The following is a 21,569-nucleotide window of genomic DNA, read 5'->3' on the forward strand; positions in this document are numbered from 1 at the left end:
AGTGCGAAGCAGGTAATAATAATACAACCACAAAAATTTAATAGGTATTGATGGGAGTTTGATTAAGGTGATTTGTGTAGCCAATATTTTTTTAAGCTATTAAACTGATTAAGGTAGGCTTGCAGAATGAATATCGGAAGTAAATAAAGTGACAGTTTGAGGTGTGGTTCCTTGGAGGAGTCTTCAGAGTATTCAGGACACCACCATATTCTTTCTGCTTTAAGAGTATTCCTTCTGTTAAGAAAGGTGAACAACTGCTATGATGTAAAAATAAAGCATCTGCATCTCTTGATTTCTTAAGCAAATGTCTTTGAGTAATTTGAATTTGGTTTAAAAAAAAGGAACCTATCAAAAGTAGTAAGTGTTTGTGAGAGACTGATTAATTTTAATCTATTCAGTGTAGATTAAATGTACTCGCGTAGATTAAAATTAGATAATCACCAGCATCATCCTTGTAATTTGTAAATTGTGAATTGCTCCAATCACTGGCTAACACAGTATTGCTGGAGATGGAAGGATCCATGTGGATTGTCACTTGTAGTAATAATTTGTAGCTGGTTTTGCTTTTGGAGGGCGGCAGGGACAGTGTCCCATTGTCTCAGACATTGTACAAGAAACAGTAAAAACCCTATTGAGTTCATAGGCTGGTACTATGGTGAGATATAGTCTGAGGATGACATATTTGATTTGGACCAGAGAGCAAGGTAACATTTATTTGAATGCATTTTTCCAGGGAGGGCAGGTTAAGTTATTCTGTGTTATAATGCAGTATTTATCATGAGCATTTTCTTAGTTATTTGTGGGACTGCCAGAGTGTGGCCAAATTATCCCAGGAGAGAAGTTTAGGGTTTGTAAATGAAGCCATCGTAGTACAGCTAATGTTATGGAGTAAGCTACAGAGGTAAGCAGGAGAAAAGGCCACAATATAGCAAGGACAATTAAATTATGGACAATAATAAGGTTCATGTTGTGATACATGTAATTACTTCTGTTAAATATCGCGGTCTGATATATTGGGTTTGAGGCTATGACAGAGAGGGAATTTATGTTCTTGAGTTTTTATGCATCATTGAGAGTTCTTTATTCCCTTTAGACCTCAATTATAAAATAAATCTATATAATTGCCTCAGGAAAAAAGCTCCTGGAATCACTTAGGAGGAGTTGCCCGAGGTTCTGCAGAGGCAGTTCTGTGGCAGCAGACGTGGAGGAGCATCTTTCACAGGCACAACTGTGTGTGCGCTCACACCATCTTCTCGGTCGGTGCAGTTTGGCTTTTCTTGTCTGTACTTCATGGGAGCTGCACTGCTTTGGCCCCGAACTTTAGCTGGTGTCAAGCTGACGTGTAAAATACTGCTTGGGAAAAGCTTGCAGTACTGCTGCGCTTATCGGCCATGATGTACTGGTGGTATTACGACCAAATTCCTTGAGGAAGAGGAATTTTAAACTTTGACTTAGCCCTCTGAACTGCATTGCTTTTTACCTCAAATGAACAGGAGCAGAGTACAAAGAATGTTCTTAATTTTTTGTTTGCATTTTTTTCAGATGGTCCATAATGCAGCATTCATTTGCACTAATGGCTGGGAAGCTTATTGCAAATGCCTGAGGTTTCTCAATTAGCAAGCTAAGTGCTTAAGTCCAATAAACAGGAAAAGAAACTGTATCAATAAATGTGGTTGTTCATTTATTTTGACACATTTTAATTTCGAGTGATATATTAACAATAATACTTCCCAGCCTTCTCGTAAATGCACTGTTGTGTATTTTGTAAAAATACTGCTGGGTAAGTAATATGGAGCCTCCTTTCTCAGTGGCTGAGCTCACTTACCAGTGCAGCTCTGTTGTGCTGAATCTTTGCTGAGAAGCACCTAGGGTTTATCAGATTTACAGAATAGCAAAGTGAGAAATAGCGAGGCTTGATTATAGATGGTTCAGTGAATAAAGGAGCTGGTTTTGTTTGACATACTGATACTCCCAGTGTAGCCATAGTGGCCTGCTCAGTATTTTGTTTACTCTGATGTGTGTATTTAGCAGAAGTGGGAGCAATAATATTCTTTGGGAAGATGGGAAGAATATATACGTGTACTTCACTGAGCCTCCAAGGCCCTCCTGTAGTTAGTTAAAAATGCCTTGCTGAGTCATGTGGCATTTTACAACAGCGGTACATTTTATTTTCTAACCCCATAAATCTGCATAAGTCTTCATGGATCTCTGTGTCACTGTCCTATGGAGAAGAGGAGTTGGGACACATACATATTACATGACTTGCCCGGGGTCACTGAATGAGTCTGTTGCAGAGGAGTGAGTTGGTTTCTCTCTTTTAATCAGTGCAAGTTTAGGATGCTGCAAGCTTCAATTAGTCACTGTGAGGTAGGCTTAAAAAGTGTCCTGATGAGGCTTTGGCTACTGAACAGTGTCTCTCTTCATTTGCTGTAGGTGCTTCTTCTCTTCTTCCCCTTGATATACTTAATCTGTTGAAGAAAAGTACTTTAACTGCTGTAACGTATGGTTGGTAAAAGGGAGGAGTTGATCATAACAGGCTGCTTCTGCAGAGTTTGCCCATTAAGTTGCTCCCACCTGCCATTATGGAAGGTGGAAGCGGGAATGAAGAGATAACTCCAGGTTTCACTGTTCAGACTGAAACTATTGCTCAGGAAGAAACACAAACAGAAACTGGACATTTTGCTAACAACTGAAACACAAGACCAAAGCATGCTAATTCTTTATTTCCTAGATGAGAAAACTGCAAACTCCTGATGTTGTTTTAAATCTCATCTGATAAAGTGTGACTGTTAGAGACACTGAGGCGACTGCAGGGCTGTACGTAAAACTGCGCAAGAACAACCCTGTCTCTTCCTATGGCCTCATAGTTTACACTTGAAACATCTCCCTCCTGAATTTTTCATGCATATACAGTTGTTGGCTGTGGCTCTTATCTGGAAAAGGAAAAAATGCATTTAAATGCTGGATCTCGCTTATTGATGAGAGCAGTAATTCAGTTTACTGGCTATGATTCATTATGGCTCTATAACCTCTCTGAACCTGGAGCCAGGAGTGAGACTGCCCTGATTATGAATAACATCAGTGCAGAGGGCTTGTAGACTAGACTGGCGGCCCCTAGGATTCATTGCGGCAGGGATATGACCTTATGGCATCCTCCTGAGGAGTGCTCGAGCCTGTATCAGACCCCATTCTGGCTCCTGGCAGTCCCTTCCTTGTGCTCGAGCCAGCAAAAGCGTGAAGCTGTACTGGTATGGCTTGTCAAACTACTGGTTTTATTAGATGGACAGTTAAGACCGGAAAGAGGAGATAAGGAAGAAGGTGTATCTCCAAGATCTAGATGAAGTACAGTTTTGGGTTGGAGCCAGCAGTAGGGCTAGGCTGTATTCTGGGTTTCTGCTATGTAACCTGGTCACATACAGGCAGCTCATCTTCTGCAATTTGTCCTCTGATGAATATGAAGCAAAGCAGGGGCAAGAAGTAACGAACGAAAGAAATCCCAACATAAGTCTCACCCATATCCAAAAGCATAGGGCGTCTTTGAATCTGGGGTTTTGAATACATTTGAGTCTTGATTCTGCTTTTTATGGTTGTAACAATTCTGGATCTAAAAATTCCTGGAGAATTCTAGCTAGGGAAATACAAAAAAGCTACTCAGATACTCAGTGTAGTTGTGGAAAGAAGTTGGGTCTCTGTTTGTCCCCCTGGACCTGGGACTAGGGAGGGAGGAGCCTGGCCATGGGGCAGATTGTAGATGGGAAAAGGCGTGGCTGTGAAAGATGTGAAGGAGAGAAGAAGCTGAAATAGATACGGGAGTATGAGAGGGGTGGGAGGGGAAGCGCAAAGCATATTTTAGAAGGCCCTGGTCAGCATATTGGCCAAGGAGGACCTTTCTGATGGTGGTGCTTGACTGTGCTAGGGGGTGGCAGTGTGCTTATTAGCAAGGCAGAGGAGGAGGGGACAGAGGCATTGATCCGTCCTGAGGTAACGGAGGGAGGCAAGGACAGGAGTTCTGCCTGGGTGATTAGGACAGCTATTACTGAGGGGGCATGTCAGACTGGGAGAGGTGACTTTAGCAGAGCCGCTTCCTCTGGAAGTAATGACTTCTGCTTATAGCAAGAACACAGCCACAATAAGAACAACCTGTGCATGTCATAAAATTAAGCTGTAAAGGAGATGGTAAAACGGACTGTGACATTTGAAGAAGGAAGATTCTGCAGCATTTTCTTGAACAAATTGGTGAAAAAACCCTAAACCTTCATCTGCCTGTGAAGATGCTGCATTTTTCAGGTCTGAAGATGATTTTTAACTGCAGTGTGAATTAAAAATCTAATTTTTCAACCTAGACATATTTATTTCTTTTTCCATTTTAGCTCTATCGTCCACTTCTGAAAAGATACGCTGAGCTTGAACAGAAGGTTATCTGCAACCCAACCTCTTCTTGTCTTGTGGAATAGAAGCAAACAAAATTTATAAGTCGGCTGAAGAGTGGACTCCCAAGGAGAAGAAAAGATTTGCTCAGAATTTACTGGAGTTGTTTAAATCATTTTGTTCCTCTTTGTAGACAAATAATTTTTAACCGTCTGTGCTTGAGCGTGTTGGTGGAAAAAAATTACGTTGTGATTGAAAACCTGATTAAAAAAGCATCATGTTGCTCTGTGTGCTTGTGACTTCAATTTTTCTTGGGTACTTTTCAGATCGTGCTTGCTGTTTTGGAGTAGCTGGATGACAAAGTCAAGTCCATTGTATTAAGTGAATCACTCTACCCATCCCTGTCAGCTTTGATTCCATGTGTTTAGCATGCCAGCCTCTCTGCATACCTGTCTAGCGCAGTATCTTAATTCCACAACTTCTCCTGCTTAAATCTTTTGAAACTATCTTTCTGTACATCTGTAACTTGTCGATGTTTATATCTTTGCCTATAGGAAACCAACAGAAAGCATAAGCACGCTGACTTAATCCTATCTTTCTTTAATATGTGGAGATTTGTGGTGTGAAGGCTGATTAAAGTCTTTAAAGACTCCCTGGGATCCTCAGAGAAGGGGAATTCTTGTTACGTGACACTATGGAAAGTCTGTTATGTGATAAAAGATGAGGTGGTTGGATTTTATAAATTGTGGAAAGCACAGAGGCCTTATGTGATATGGACGCCATTGCACAATGTTTTGACATCAGTTTTTGTAAAAAAGAAAAGGGAACAAATGTGGGAAGTTTTACCTGTTTCTGTTTCAAACAGCAGAGTCAGTTTATCTGCACACCATTTTGGGGTTATGCTTTTTCCTTTTCTCCTTGAGGTGTCATGGCTATGAAATTCTTTGTGTCATGCTGAGTGTGACTGTAGGAGTAGGGCTCTGCTCCCAACAAGGCATGAAGGTCACTGGCGTTTTTTTAATATCACAAATATCCTGTTTGTTTCTTGGAGATCCTGAGCAGATCTGGTCTTGCTCTGCTGGTACTCTTCCACTTCAGTTGGTTTGGTCCAGATTAAGTAGACTCTGGCTGAGAAAATCTTAGAGAAAATACAAGTCAGGAGATCTTTCTGCAGAGACGTGCGGAAGTCACAGAATTTGAATGAACATCCTAAATCACCCTGTGCAAGTGGGAACACTTTACTGCACCATTCTGCAGGGCCAGTGTGTTTCCCTTAGGATGAAATTTCTTTTGGGAATAAAGCAGACTTGTTTAGTGAAAGTGACTGAAGCCTTTCTTCCTTCCCTTGTAGAAGTTGCAGTGTGCCTAGGGCGTAAGCCAGGGAATTGCAGGGAGTAGAGGATCTCTTTACTGAGTATTTCCGAGCTGGATTATATCCCTGCTGGATGTGGGTGACTCAAATTTGGATTCTTCACATTACAGTGGCCTAGGAGCACTCTCCCTGTCCCTGCTGCATCTCTGCGGTGAGGGGGGGACCCCTTTGCTGTGACTCACCTCCGGAGTGGCAGGGGAATGGGCACGTTCCTCCTTTGCTCTCCTTTTTATATTTAAGTGCTTCATTTGTGAGTACAAACAGTGCCCTTTCCTTCCCTGCCCCCCCCCCCCCCCCGCCCCGAATAATTATAACTTCTCTTGATATTAGCATGATTACTCAGGAAGGTCAAGAATTACATTTCTGAGTTTCTAAAGCAGGCTTCTTTTAAGCAATTGCTTTAAAAGGTGGCATTACAAATACACATCTATCTCTTTTATGTGCTTATTATTCTGGGTCCCAAGGTACAGTGCTAAACCATATAATACTTCTCACAGGCCTCCACCGTCAGCAGTTGCTTTGTCATTGAGCAAGGCTGTAGAGAGGTACAGAAGGATTCATTAATGCAAGTTAAACAATGCCTATTAGTTTAAGCAGCATTGCCATCACCATTAGTCTACAGTTACTGGTTTGACATCAAGGTTAACCACACAGGGAAGGGATTCACAGAGGTGTTTTAGCTTTGTGCAGTTGTGGTGACAATTTCTTGAGTAGCTTATCTGGCTTATCGGAGTGAGAAGACTGATGTCTCTTGTAGCTTTGCAGCTTTATTTGCCTGTGAAATGGGAGACTCGGGGTCAATTTCTTACTCAGCTGAAGAAGGTTAAAGATGATGCTTCCCAGCTCATAGCACACATCAGAACATTTCTAGATAATATATTGGCTCCTAGCTGAGTGTTACGTGGTACTAGTAGGATATTGGCTAGATGGTTTAACTGTGTTCTGGACCTGAGCTCTTCTCTGGGCAGGGAGAAGGAACGCTTCCTTCTCTGTTGGGCTGGGTTGGGGCTCTGAAGTGTCCAACATTAGCATTAAAACACTGTTTCCTCAGTGTAGCTGATGCACTGTGTGATTGCTCCAGGAGTCCCTGAGAAAAGACTCCAATGCAAGGCTCTGAAGGGCCAGGCGTTGAGCACCACTGAATTATAGTATTGTGGTGATGGGTTTATTAGGGCTGGCCTCTGAGGAATGGTGTCTGGAGTATAAGAATTTATAGACAAGCTCTTTTTTTTCCAGCTCACCAAAGTTGCACATGTTCACTGACTAGTGTCAGATAGAATAAGGCTCAATAAATCTCCCCCTAGAAAGGTCCTTTGAATAAATGCTGCTGTAAGACTTCCACGACTCTTTTCTTTTTGTCTTTCCAGGAATGCATGTTAGCTTACCAAGGAGCCACAGGCTTCTTGCTCTCACAAGGCACAGTGGTGGAAGGATCTGGTACCTTTTGTTTTCCAAAATCACGTGGTCTTTTGCCAGCTTGTCTACCTTATGTTATGCTGGTTGTCTGGAGTAGAGAGGTTACTGACTTAATTAACATTTTAGCTAACAGAAATCTAAAGGCAAGCCAATACCTTCACCTCAAAATATTTGATGGAGGTTGATTCCCTCCCCATAAGTTACCTTACTGTTCTTCAAGGTGAGCAACATGGCATCCCCATCTTGTTTAGACATTTAAAGACCTGCAGAACTATTCCTAGTCTAGACTAATCTGCTGGAAAATTGATCTCATCTCTTGGGAAAGAAAACCTTGATTGCTGCAAGGAGGTTGTTCATCGCTGTCTCACCTGCAGCTCCTGTCCTGCATGAAAGCAAAGCCACTCTAGGTTGGAGGTGGGTCGTGGAGTTACATGGTAAAATCCAAGCAGCTTCCATAGTTCGATGGCCCTGTGCCCTCACCAGTCAATCGGAGCTGCACTGGATTCACCCACAAGCTCTTGGTGTACCATGACCCAAAGGTAAACAGTTTTCTTTGCAGCCTGAAGTCTTTAAAGTCTTTTGTGATGCAGCTGGAAACAAACAGGAAAAGATGTTTGCTTTTTCTTAAGGGATCAGTCTGAGTGAGCTGGAGCTCTGATTGAATAAGTAATGTACTGAAAAAAGTCTATGCTCTGTCGGTGCTTTAATAAGTAATTGAGCTGAATACTGCCATGTCCGATCCCAGTGGGACCTCCTTGTTTTTCAGCTTTCTTTTACTCTGGAGTTGTGGCTACCACCACTGATCACAGAGCAGCACAGCAGAGGACAAGCCACAAAAAACCAAAGCAAATCTTTCAACAAAGAATTTGTTTTATCCATATTTCTGTTGCCTTGGTCCCCAGACTGCTGCTTGCAGTTTAGGGGGTGGGGGAAGGAGACAGTAACATTTTAGAGAACTAAAATGTCTGCTGTTGGTGCTTGTCATGAATACAGGGCCAAGTTATAACCCCTTCCCTACCAGAAAGTTGCTAATTTGGATTTTTCTTCTCCCCAGCTGCTGAGTTTTCATGTAGTCTTTAGGATTTTGATTTTGGTGAGATCTCTACCCTCAGTTAAAATTGGGTTGAAACGGGCAAGCAAGTTAAAAATATGGCTAAGGATGATTAAAAGGTGGGTGGACATTTACTCAGGTATCAGGGGATTGATATCCCGTGAGGAGTGTTTCCTTAAGAAGCTTCTCTGAAGATGACTGGAGTCCTGATTCCATGTGGCTTGAAATTTTAGTATGGTGTTTTATACTTGTGCAAATTGGGTACAAAATCGTATCTGCACCAAAGGATCTTCTCTTGTTATTATTTTACACTAATTTTGTGTGGGATAAAATCACAATGTGATGTGCAAGGCAAAGAAACTCGGGATGAATTTTTACTTGATAACCAGCTTTTTTCTGAGCATGTGTCTGAAGCGTGTGAGTAGGACATCTTTGACTGGGACATTCAGAACAGTTACAGCCCCTGCTCACTCCTGTGCTTTGATACGGCCTTGGTCAAGCCTCTTGGGTTAGCCAGTTCAAGTGGTTTAGCTTTCAGTCATCAAAGCTTATGTTACCAGAGTGTAGGATTTTAAGGTTTGGGTTTTTTTCCCCTAGAACCCTTTTTCCTCTCCTGCAGCAGATACGACCATTTCTTGTACATGGCTTGCCTTGTTAGCTGTCTCCACTTCTGCGGGACGCTAAGAACTTCTTTTATGTGACACTTTCCCGCGTGACCTCGTCTCCTTCTGGGACCCAGCCCCAAAATTCGTTTTGCTTTACTTGTTCTGCTCCTCGGTTGCTTCTTAAAGTTGGCCTTGACAAACAGAATGATGCTTCTGTGGTGATCCCAGACTTCTGGGAATGGCTTAACCATTGTGGGAACTCAATGATTTTGTTCATTGTTCTTGAAGCACATACCCGAGGGGTAAGGAGCCGCTGTCGCTGCTTATGGATGCTGCTGTGATCTCTGATTTCAGTCTTTCACCAAGTTGCCTCATCCATTGATGCGTCAGCCTGCCCATTAGAACAACTGGGGATATTATCAATTGCATACAAGGTTTCTTGCTCTAAGCTCTTTAGAAGACAGGTATTTGTGATATGTTCTTTCTAAGATGTTGTGATTAACTCTGCTTTTATTTGGTATATTGTGCCTTAGTACTCTAATACACCTTATCTAATTAATGGTATAATTAATTGAATTATCTAAATAATGGTTGTCGTTTCTCTTTTAGCATCTCATAAGCCAAACAAAGTCTTTGGTCACTCAGGTGTGGGATTCATCTGACCAGTGTAGACATCTGTGTCTGCTCTCATATGGGCTCCTTTTAGAATAAAAGGGGAGGGCCTTTAATTGTTTGGCTGTTCTTCAACTTACCTTGTGGCAGATGTCTGCCACAGATCAGGTGATTTCTCTCCTGAGTGAGCCATTTCTCCCTGCTGAGTAGGAGGGTGGTTGTGTGGAGGACAGAAAAAGCCAATTTTTCTTCCTGTGCTAAAACTCCTGAAGACTTGTTTGAAAGCTGGTCTCGACTTTGGAGACAAGATTTCACAGAATCGCAGAATGGTAGGGGTTGGAAGGGACCTCTGGAGATCATCTTGTCCAAAAGTTACCCATTTGTCCACAGTTACCATCGTACAGCTAGAAAGCGTACTTGTTCCAGGACTGCTCTGTTTTACTGTCAAATCCATGAGATCGACCTCCCCAGCTCCCTTCAGACACTCCTCTCTGTACACCTGTGTGGTGATATCCAGCAGACACAGGTCAGGAGCTTTGTTACTCACACTCCTGCTTTTTGTCCTTTTGTTGCATGCCCTTGCTTGTGTTTATCCCTTCAAGCTGGACTCTTTCAGGCGTTTGTGCTATGCCTGCAAGCTCAGTACCCCGGTTCAGTGAAAGACAGCTCCCTTAAGACTTAGACAAGCATTGCACAGGAAAACAAAGGTCTGTTCAACTTGCTGTTCAGAGACAATATTTACTCTCTGACTGACGTGTATGCACTACCCTCCTGAAACCTCAGCTCCGTTCCAGATCTGATAAGTACTGGTGTATTGGAAGATGGACGACTTCTTGAAAAATAGCCTAAGCCATGTTGTATAACAGAAGGGCTTAGAGAGAGAAATGGAGCAGAAACAGAGCTCCTTCTTAGCCGAGGACTTTTATCTTAAAATAAAACATGTTGCAGAAAACAATGAAGAAGCAAAGGTCTCTCACACAAGTTTGATATCACAGCTTATGCCTCCTGAGAGCATCTCTTCACACTGCTGCCATAGCTTGTTAGGTTAGGATGGGACATTCCCCTGTCACTCCTGGTATTGTTTCTTTGCTAGGTTCCTGCCCTACTTGAGGACAGTTGTATATACCCTTTTGATCATGGAGGATGTTGTTGAAAGGCGACAATATGTTTTCCCAATTTCTATTTTCAGCCTAATTATTCTGGCCCCTGCCACTGTTGTCCTTTAGAAGAAATGCCTACGCAAGCAGAGGGAAGAGAAGATGTTGAATGAAGCTAATCCAAAATGTGATTTGGTCAGACAGTTCAACGGAATGAATAAGCGAATAAGCTGCATTTCAAGACCTCCCTTGCTGTGAAAGCATTTTTCTCAGAGACTCTTGGCTCAGAAGATACGGCTGTGGTGTTGCGTTTGATTCCATCTCACCATGTCTGCAGCATGGCAGACTCTCCCAAAAGCCTTTCAGCATAGACTCATTTTACTGTTTGCCTGTGAATACAGATTTTTCATTTTGATCTGTTTTGTGTGTGGTTTTGTCGCACTTTATAAATGGACCGGTTAAACAAGTGTTGCTAACAACTTCCCCTGCCTGTTGGTACCCAACCCTCATTGTTCGTGGGCTTCCAGAGGGAAAGACATGAGCCGCCATGGGGCAAGTGCTTGCTGTAAAGGCCAGAGTAAATGTCAAGAAACTCTTTCCCTTCTCTCTTGGCCCAGAAATGTTGCTGTGAGTCAGAGTCACTGGACAGGCAGTACTGGATTGTCCATAGCACGAGTATTTTGGGGTAAGGGTTGCTGCTGTTTAGCCAGATTGTCTATGTGTGAAATCACTGAGGTGAGACTGGGCAGGTAATTTATATCAAGTTCTGTATTTTGTAATTTATACTCTGAATCTTTAAATGACAAAGTAAATTTACTTTCTCAGATGAGCGAGAATCGTGTGTTTAGAGGGGGAGGGAGAATGCATCTGGACTCAGGAATTGCTTGGTGAGGAGTCCCAAGTACTCACTCAGGTTCCCCTTCTTCTGGCCTGATGCATCTTGCTTTTTTCCTCTACAGCAGCCCAAGATCGCAGGAGACACGGAAACTGCTCCCTCCCTGAGCTTCCTCCAGCCTATGGACGCTGGCCTGCAAACTGGGAACTGGGGTCAAACCCACCAGAGGGAGCTGCCTGCTCCCAGTGATGTGCTGTCACCCTGAGGCCATTGCCTAAAAAGGTGGCTGCCCATTGCTTTTAGTTGAGCACGAGGCTGTCTTTGGGGACTGAGTTGTGGTGCCTTTTGAACCTGTATTGGACTGGGAGCTCAACCTTTAGCAGGGATAGAGGAAGTGAAAGATTTTGACATATTCGATTTTTTTACACAGTGACTAGAAACTGTGAGTATGATCTGGCCATGATCTTACCTGTGTGCCTTTCTAGTTGAGATGGGAGCACTGCCTTGCACAAGGCTCTGGTGAGATCTGGTCTGAGAGGGCATTTGCAAATCTGCTCTCTTGTATTCGGGAAAGAAGAATTAATACTGGAACAGTTGGGGAAGACAGCTCATACAGTGATCAAGAGAAGGGAAAGGCTGTCCTAGGAGAGGAGATTAAAAGCTTAGCTTGCTTCGCCTAGCAAGTGGAAGCTGGGAGGTGATACCATCGTTCAGTATAAATCCTTCAGGTTGGGGGTAAAGAGCAGGGGGAAAGCTACTCAAGCCAAAGAACAATGTTGGCACACGAGCAAGTGGCACATACTGATTGGGAATAAATTTGAACTGGAAATTAGGAATGATGTGGGGGCAAGGTGCTGAAGGACCTCTTGTACTCTGTGTGTGGTGCCAGGAATGTAGAGTCCTATACCTGCAGCATGACATTTTGCAAGGCTATAACACGTTGTCAGAAATCCTGTGCTGAAAACTACATTTGGTTTGGACTAGAAGTGACCTTTAGAGAAACTGTTGTTTGCCGCATGGACAGAGCAGGGTTTCACACTTGGCCTCTTTTGAATTTCCTTCTTGACTGTGTTTGGTTTGTGGGAAGGAACTAGTATGGAAGGGAGAAATGAATGGAAAGCTTCCAACTCAATTTCTTAAGCTTGGGACATGTAATAGCCCAGTTTGCTATCCGTTTGCTGGGTTAGTCCACTACAAACAAGAGGATTTTACCCCACGGCAATCTTTCTTCACTAGAGCCCTGCAAAAGGAAGTGAGGTTTAATTAGCATTTTAAAGTGGACAGCCTTGAAGTTAATGATATTCAATAAAGAAAAATTGTTTTAACCTTATTTGCACTTTTCAATTTACTTATTAGAGGCCATCTGTTATATTTTAAGCAAGAGCACTGGGAGCTAAACTCTCAGATTGTCAAATGAGGTTTTAACTGGCTAAGCAGAAGGGAAAGAACAGGCTGCCTTAAATGAGCAATTAGACTGTTTTTCTTCAATTTCTCACTTTTGTGTCAAAAAGCAAATGGTCACCATTTCAAGCAACAGTTGAGTTGCGACAATGACATCTGTTTTTACAGGTGCTGATGAGTCCTGCGGAATGTCGCTTGTCCTCGGATCTCAGATATGGTCCAAGATGGATGAAATTTAAAAAGCCAAAAGTGAGATGAATCTGGTGAGGGGTGTGAAGGGCAAGAATAAGGATTTCTATAGTTGAACCGCCAGAAAAAGGAAATCAGGAACATATTGATTTGCTGCTGAATGTGTTGGCCAACCTAGTGACAAAGGGCATGGAAAAAGCTGAGGTGCTCTTTGCCTTTGTTGTAACTGGCCAGGTCTGCTGTCAAGCCTCTTTATCTCTGTGCCTAGTGGCAGAATTCTGGGGAGATAGGTGCTACCTCTAGTAGGGGAGGATCAATCTGGGGACTACTGAAGCAAAATTGGCATACGCGGGTGCGTGGGACCGAGAGGGGTGTGTTCAAGGGGTGCTGAGGAAGGTGGTTGATGTCATTGTGAGTCTGATCTCTGTCACCTCTGAAAGGTGGTGATGATTGTGCAGGTCCCCAGTGACTGGGAAGAGGCTAATGTTAGGTTCATCCTCAAAGAGATTAAGGAGGACCCAAGAAAACTGCAAACTGGTCAGCTTCACTTCTGTCTCCAGGAAGGCTACAGAGCAAATCTTCCTGGGGGTCGTCTCCAGGAACGTGAGGACAAGCAGTCACCAGATCTCCACTGATTGTCACAGGAATTTGGCTCCTAAACTTAGCTGTCTTAAGCTTGAGCAGATTCCCACCATACTTCTGAGAAGCTGGGCATTTTTCCTGTGTCCCTGGGCAAAGGGAGAGCCTTTGGCAGGACAAAAGCCAAACTTTGGTCTCCCAGGTCTTATGAGAATAGTTTAAAAACTGGGCCACCCATAATTTCTCATGGAGGGTTGGGAAAGGAAAGCAAAATGTCTTCTCCAAATCTACTTAAAAATCTATGGGAGCCAGTACAGCTGGTGCTGTGCATCTGGATTTGGGACTGTACATTCAGGTATGGATGATAGCAATCCGTCTGGATTTAATAATAGATATACTGCTGTTCAGCTGAGCAGAGGTCTTAATTTCTGGTCTCTGGGGGATTTGGCTGCAGTGGCTGTAAGGTTGCCATGTCTAGAACAAGGGTGGAATAATCTCTTTTGCAAACAAACGTAAAATGTGATTAATGCCACGGGCTGGTACCCTGTTCCACAGGAACAGCAACTTAAATTGCCACAGCCTGAATCCCTTCATCCTGCAAATTTGAAGATTAATCCCACAATTGTTTGAAAATGTACATCTTGGCCTCACTCCCTTGGGTCGTCCCTGATGTTGACTTCTGTATGGGAGGTCCTGTGGGTATCCCAGATTTGCTAGGGGCTGAACCCACCAGCTCCTGTTAATGCCAGGCTTGCTCTGCAACCAGCTGTGTTTCTGTCCTGCGTGGTGAGTTACAGTGACAGAAGGAAGCAGAAATGATCCAAACAAGAGAGACAGGGCAGAAACGTAAACTAGATCACGTCGATTCACAACACCACTTCATCATTAGTAAGAAAACCTCTACTAAACCAAACGAAGTACGAAGTATCTGTAGCAGTGAAATCCAGCTGCCAACAATGTTATTGCAAAAAATAGCCATGGGTACTGTTAGTTTGCTCTAAGTGCTAAAGCTGAATGTGTGAGTGATAAAATAGCTTTTATAAAACCTCACTTTTGTGTCATTTCAAGCATAAAATGCTATTTTGTGTTCAGATCTATAGAGAAGAAAAAAACCCACAACTTGAGGTGACTTTTAAGTCTGTTTTAAATTTATAACTGAGCTGGCTAAAATGCTTTTCATCAAAGTACAAAAGTTTCATGCTGTAATTAATAGCAAGTGATATCTAACGCAATAAAACACCATCATTTGAGTGTTCTTACAAGACTATTTATGACTGGATATTGAAACTGATAATGATTCTGCCATTTGGCCTCATAATTTATTATTCCAAGGAGAGACAAGTGGTGTTAAGGGTTCATGATCCGTTTTATGGAAAGAGTGCTGAATTCAGCTTTTTATGGGTGTAAATGACAATGTTTGGCGCTGTGTGGAAAATGGGCATCTGACAGCGAGTGCAGACCCTACTGAGGGGTCAGGATGGGGGGGTGTTAATGCTCTTTCTTAGAGAGTGGAAGCCCCTGGCTGTGTGATCCAGTTGCAGGTAGCCTTACTGGGACCAGCGCAATGACTTAGTCATTGTCTCAGCAGGATCCCTTGGAAGACCAGGGCAGGATTTTTCTGGAAACCTTCTACCTGCTTTCTGAGCAAGATGATCTCATGAAGTATCGCTTTGGGCAGTCAAAGCTAAATTCACTATAAGCAGCCTAATCCAATGGAAGATAATGGAAAGAATTACCGGCTCTGGCAAGTCTTAATGTCAGGCCAAAACAAAAGCTCGACTCTGGAGGAGACTTCCCTTGGTCTTGCAAAGCGCCAGCCGGACTGTATCCCTTTGAGCACAGCCCTTTCATATTGCACTAGGTGGAGGCTGATTTACTGAACACTCAGAATCCAATCCTCCCTTATTCAGGCTCATGGAAACCTGGAGGAATTTATTTAAAGTCAGTGTTGATGCAACTAATGGAAAATCTGAGTGAAGTCAGACCTTGGGGTTTTTTTGGACTGAGATCTGAAGAACACAGATGATACTTCAGTCTGCTGGACTCCTGGACCTGAGGCTACAGCTTTCTGGTTTTCCTCACCCTGCTGTTCATTTGCTGTGGAATAAAGTACTGTAGGTGAAGATTTGCATTTCCATCAATAGCCCTAGCAGCCGCCTAATGAGTTCCTCGCTGCTTTGCAAATAGCTTGGAGCGATTCTGGTGCCACAGAAGCAGAGAGTAGGATGTGACCCGTTTTCTTTGCTTTTCAAGAGCTATGGTCCCCTTCCTCTTCCCTTCCACCTCCCCTCGTGTATTCTAATCAGCACTTCAAAAGGGAAGTCGCTCCTTTATTGGAGGTTATCCATGTCAAGGGAAGTTATGTTTCCATCACTACCTGGGGGCCCATCAGCAAATGAAGATGGAGAGCAGTGACTCAGAATGACTTTGAAGGAACACCCAGCAGCAACTGAAGACAAGAACATAACCTTAGCTGACGTTTAAAATAACCTGATAGACAAATAAAACCATTCTGCTAAATTATGCATCTTTTTACTCTTGGCTGTTCTTAAAGGAAGGGGGCTGTGTGAGTGTTTTCTATGCATGCCTCTTCTTTTTCCCGTGCTGGGAGCTGAGTGACAGATGCACACTGATGGAGCATAGTGCATTGATTTTTGCGGCTGCAGTACTTCATGCTGAAAAGAAATACAGCTTTTGAAACGATGGAAGGCCCCTATTCAGAGAAAAAAAAAAAGTGAGGTGTATGGGTGAGTTTTGCTGAATGCACCTTAGTTATCTGCTTTGAGTTAAGCAGGTGCCTGAATGCTTTGTTGACCAGCATTGATGGGAGTACATTTAACAGTAAGTTTGAGTTGGACTAAGTAATGGCTAAAGAACAAGCAAGAAAAATAAGGAAACAGGGATATTGAGAAAAATCTATCTTTGTTTCACTAATCGTTGGAAACCAAGAAATGATGCTTTAACTTCAAAACTTTTTCCCTAATGGCACAAACACAGGTACATGCCATTGCTTGCACACTCCTCTCTGTTCCCAGCTGAGAGGTAGGGGCGGTGAGGTGCTGGTCGACAGCAGGCTCGGCGTGAGTCAGCCGCGTGCCCTGGCAGCCAAGAGGGCAAACCACGTGCCGGGGTGCATCAAACACGGGAGAACCAGCCAGTCAAAAGAGGTGGTTATCCCGCTGTATTCAGCGTTGGTGCGGCCTCACCCGGGGTGCTGCGTGCAGTTCTGGGCCCCACAAATTAAGAATGATGTGAAGGTCCTTGATTGCCTTCAGAGGAGGGCAACAAAGCTGGTGAAAGTGCTGGAAGGCATGTGCTATGAGGAGCGGCTGAGGACTTTGGGCTTGTCTAATGTGGAGGAAAGGAGGCTGAGGGGCGACCTCATCGCTCTCTACAGCTTCCTGAGGAGGGGACGTGGAGAGGGAGGTGCTGAGCTCTTCTCCGTGACACCCAGTGATAGGACACGTGGGAATGGTTCAGAGCTGCACCAGGGCAGGTTTAGACTGGACATTGGGAAACATTTATTTTCCGAGAGGGTGGTCAGACACTGGAACAGGCCTCCTGGAGAGGTGGTCGATGCCCCAAGGCTGACAGTGTTTAAGAGGTGTTTGGACAGTGCCCTTAATAACATGCTTTAACTTGGTCAGCCCTGAATTGGTCAGGCAGTTGGGCTAGATGATCGTTGCAGGTCCCTTCCAACTCAAATACTCTATTCTGTTTCTGGTTGATAGCTGGTTTCAGCTTCTCAGCTCAGGCTGTTTGTCTTGTCACTGATTTCACTCTGCTCTCACCAACACAGCCCCTGTCCAAACCTTCCTGAGATCTGGTGGCCGAGCCCTCACCAGAGGCAACTTCACTGACTGTGAAGGAGATGCATCAATTAACCTTGAGCAACGACCTGCCCTCCAGCTTTCATTTAACAGTTCTTATTGAAAACTTCTAGGGACCGTCAGGGAAAGATGAAAGATGTCTCATTTGATTTGGGCATTACTGTATTAGTTTCTGTACTGTGGTAGCACTTAACAGCTGTAGGTGTGGACAAGCATGATGTTGCACTGTTGTACCAACGTAGATCAAGTATGGTGCCTGGGCCCCTGTTTCTCTTCCTTTTGTGTTTTCTGTAAGTGCATAACTAGAAAATGCAACCCAATTTTATACTCTCAGAGACATCTGTTTGCTGCTCTTCCCTAGGCTCCTGCTGTGGCAGGCAGGATACAGAGCAGCATCAGCCTGGTTTGCAGCAGGGAGGGCAGTACTTATCCTCATTGCATTTTGCCAAGACCTGTTTTTAAATTGATGTCCTATGAAGCACTGCATCTGTAATGTTTTTATGGCAAGGCTGTATCTTTCTGTGGCTTTCCAAAAAGATACAAGCATCGCACGTGTCAAAGAAACTGTGGTTTCCAAGTGGGAAGGCCAGTGCATGGGAGTTACTTTCATGTTTATCCTCCTGCCCTGCCTCCAAAAAAATTGCTGTTTCTCATGGGGGCTGGCGATCTGGTCATAACTGATGTCTTGAACATGGCCTGAGTCACCTCTCCGAGAACTTTAGCTTGCTGAATTCAGTATATTCATTTTTGGTGAGTCTATGGTTTGAAAATAGAAGTTGATTTTAAGATGGAATCTTATATCTTTAAGCGAGAAAAATCACACTTTTTAGAATATGTATATAAATTGAGAGCAATCTGTCTCATGGATGGTCTCAGCTTAGTCTTCTGTGAACATGTATCCACATCACAAAATGACCATGCAATTTAGCATGACAGGCAAGATGCATTTTAAAGGTCATTAAGGGGATACACTGGCTGATCTGCCCGCAAAAGCATGAGTAGATCCTGGCTCAGCTTGCGATTTTGTGTTTCCCCCTCTCTTACACTAACTAGCAATAAACATTTAAGCTCTGTAGCAAAACCCCTTTGTTTCAGGGGCCAGGCAAACATCCCAGGTTTTGTGTTTCTTTATAGATGAACTTGCTTGCAAGATGGGTTTTGTAAAATCGGATCCAGCTTTAACCAGAGCTGAGCCAGACCCATGGCTTGCATTCCCAGCAGCTGGTTTTCATGGGAGATATCAGGGTGATGCAGAGAACCCCAGGACCCAGAGGAGGGCAGTGGGGAGTGTAAGAGGTGATGCAGGAGACACGTGGCCCCATGTTACCTCCTACCCGAGCAGGGTCCTTTGGTATTGGGCTAACAGGACAAGGAAGAGCATGGTAGAAGGGATAAGGATAGAGGACTCTTTTGGGGTGACAAGTTTGCTCTAAACCAAACGCAAAACACCCATTTCTATGCAGATCATAGAAACCTCTGACATGTAAAAATGCCAGAATGATGTGACAAGAAGGGGTGACCTTAAGCGGCACAAAGGTTAGTTAGATGCCAGTTCTCCAGGGCCAACAGGGACACTCACATTACTGTGTTTGCAGTACCAGTAGCAATATTTATTATGGCCTTTTGGGGCTTGGCCCTGTCCTGTCTCTGACAGCATCAGTCACTGCTGGGACAGCTCTCCCACCTACACCATCCCAGGCGCTGAAGGTCAGGCCGCCAACTACCGTCCCACAGCTGCATGGTCTGACCCCAAACCCCTGGGAAAGGAGGAGGTTTCGTTCAGTAGTGTTTGTGGAAGTGGTCCCCGTCCCTGGTTGGGGACGGTGCTCTCTGGCTTGGCGATATTTGACTTCCTCCTGCCTGTGCTCTGCTTTGGCTCCTCGGGTTCAATGTTAATGTGAACTTACATGCTGAGAAACATACCGGTGCCTGTTTCCCGTTCGCAGAGCGGCGCTGCTTTGATGACACAGCATACATTACCCAAAAGTTCACTGGAGGACTATGGAGGTGATTAGGAAGGGAAGAAAGCTGGTTTTCTTCCAATGGCTTGAGAGCCAAGTCATAAAAGGCAAAATGTTCTCAGGCAGCTGTAGCTCTGTGTGTGCCGCTGGGGCTGGGCTGGGCTGGGAGACCCTGACCAGTCCTTTGGGTTTTTTGCGTGATTCAGACTCTGTTAATACAAATATCCCACCCCAGATGTCATGCAGTCTCCTGAAACTGCTCTCTCCCAGCTTAATGCTGCCAAACAGTGATGTATCTCATTTCCCAGTGCGTGCTCTGGGACATGTCTGCCTTCACGTTCAACCCGCAGACATGGTGCTGTGTGTGACAGTGGTCCCAGTGTCCTGGCGTTGGCACTTCATTGGTCTCAGCCACACCATGTCCCCAAAACTTTGAAAGTCTCTTTCAAAGCCTCCCCGGGCTGTGCATCTCCTGCAGATCAGGCTTGTGCCTGCTGAAAGTCTTGGGACACAAATGGCCTGACAGGCTCACCGTAACACGATGCTGCTCACGCTAATGAGTTCCGTGTCTTGCTACAGTGGATGGCAATTAAAGAGGGCTGACGAGACTGAGCCTGCGGGCACAGACGGCCTGTGTGGTTGCGAGGAAAGATGCAGCTGAGGTATGGTGAAGGGTGCAGGAGGGACGAGGTTTTCTCAGAGCATCACACTAGAGGGTGCCAGATTGCTTTCCTCTGCGCCACTGCCTTCTTTTGCACAGGTTTGGACAGATTTGGCTTTGTACATCTTGATGGCTCCTTCCCCTCGTTTAAATGCTCATTGTATGTGCACAGCCTTCTGCTAACTGGGGGGCAGGGCACCGACCACCCTAAAATCCATGCCATGGATGTGTGGTGTCTCCTCTGCACAAGCTGGCTTGGTCCCAAAGCCAGAGCTGCTGCTTGAAACTCCACAGTGGCCAAAGAACAAATTAGGTTGATTGTAGGATGTGCCTTCACCTGGTAGCAGGAAGCATCCCTGGTCTTGGATAGGGAGCCCAGAGGGATGGGGCTGCCCTCAAACCCGCCAGTGGGAAGGTTGGGGGTTATCACCCCACCATGCCATGGTGGGTTCATGTGCCTCCCTGTGTACCCCCCAAGTCAGCACATCCCACAGCTTTGATGGGATGCTGCTCTCATTGCTGGCTCTTTGTGGCCCTTTTGCCTGCTCCCCGGACAATAAACCAGCACCTCTTGTCGTGCCTGTGCTCTGGAGATGTCCTTCCTGAGGGCAGGAGGTTGAACTTGCCTCTCTGGATTTCCTTCTTGCTTCTTTCAGATAGTTGCATGTCAGGTCGTGGTCTGTCTGAATTCTGCTCCTTCCTCTCGAGCACTCGTGCCCTTTTTGGGCTGGGTCCCACCATACATTTCACAAGCATGTTCTCGACCCTTCATCAAAGGGATTGATCAAGATGGTTGGCCAGACCCAGGTCTGAGGCAAGCCTCTGCAGGTTTGGGAGCAAGCCATTGCTAACCGCTTTGGATGCTGTCTTTCAGCCAGTTGTGCCCTTTCCTCCTTAGCTTTTCCTGCAGCCCAGGGCTATCAGCTGGGCTTCCTGGGCCCAAAGCATCCATAGTATGAATTCACCAAGATCCATGGATCTGCCCATGGACGCTATTGTACAGTCCCAGCCCTGCAAGGATGTCCCCATCCCAGCAGGTGTCTTGGCTGACCTTCATGAAGTAACTATAATTCATTAGGACAAGAGCTTTTGCTTCCGAAATGGTTGATGGGCATATCCAGTGTACTGGACTCTTATCCGCATTAACTGAAAGCCTGTGGAAGTACCTCTGCTCCCCAGAAAGGTGTGGCTGGCACCGCTGATCCCTGTGGGTCTGAAATTGTCTTCTAATCTGAGACACAAAGAGTCTGTATGAGAAGACATACGAGACAGATGGGAGAAAATAATTATAAACTCCAAATCCCCCAAACCGAAATCCCGCCTATGCACAAACACACTCTCCCGCACATACCGAGCAGTTTTTACCCCCAAAATGCCTACAGGGACTCCCACTCCATAAAATCTGTAGTAGTAGAGATTGGATATTGCAGGGGTGGGTAGCAAACTATTGGGTATGTACAGCTGTGTAATGATAAGTTAGAAACAACCTGATTCCTGAACACCACCAGGGTACATGTTTCTTCAGTGGGAGAATGCCTCCAGCTCCATCCCTGGCCATTGTGCACAGCTCCAGGGATGCATTTTCTTCTTCC

General features: G+C 44.7%; 1 protein-coding gene across 2 annotated transcripts in view; it reads left to right on the forward strand.

Annotated features, from left to right (window-relative positions):
• XYLB (xylulokinase) overlaps positions 1-4,651 on the forward strand; it is a 105,945-nt gene extending 101,294 nt beyond the window's left edge. For both annotated transcript variants that reach the window (XM_064445091.1, XM_064445090.1), the window contains exon 19: positions 4,371-4,651. In XM_064445091.1, the coding sequence (XP_064301161.1) occupies positions 4,371-4,454 (84 nt within the window). In that variant the 3' untranslated portion in view covers positions 4,455-4,651. The remainder of the gene's footprint in view (positions 1-4,370) is intronic.
• The last annotated feature ends 16,918 nt before the right edge of the window (positions 4,652-21,569 follow it).

Source organism: Phalacrocorax carbo, chromosome 2, assembly GCF_963921805.1.
Source record: "Phalacrocorax carbo chromosome 2, bPhaCar2.1, whole genome shotgun sequence".
In the NCBI taxonomy this organism is placed as follows: Eukaryota; Metazoa; Chordata; class Aves; order Suliformes; family Phalacrocoracidae; genus Phalacrocorax; species Phalacrocorax carbo.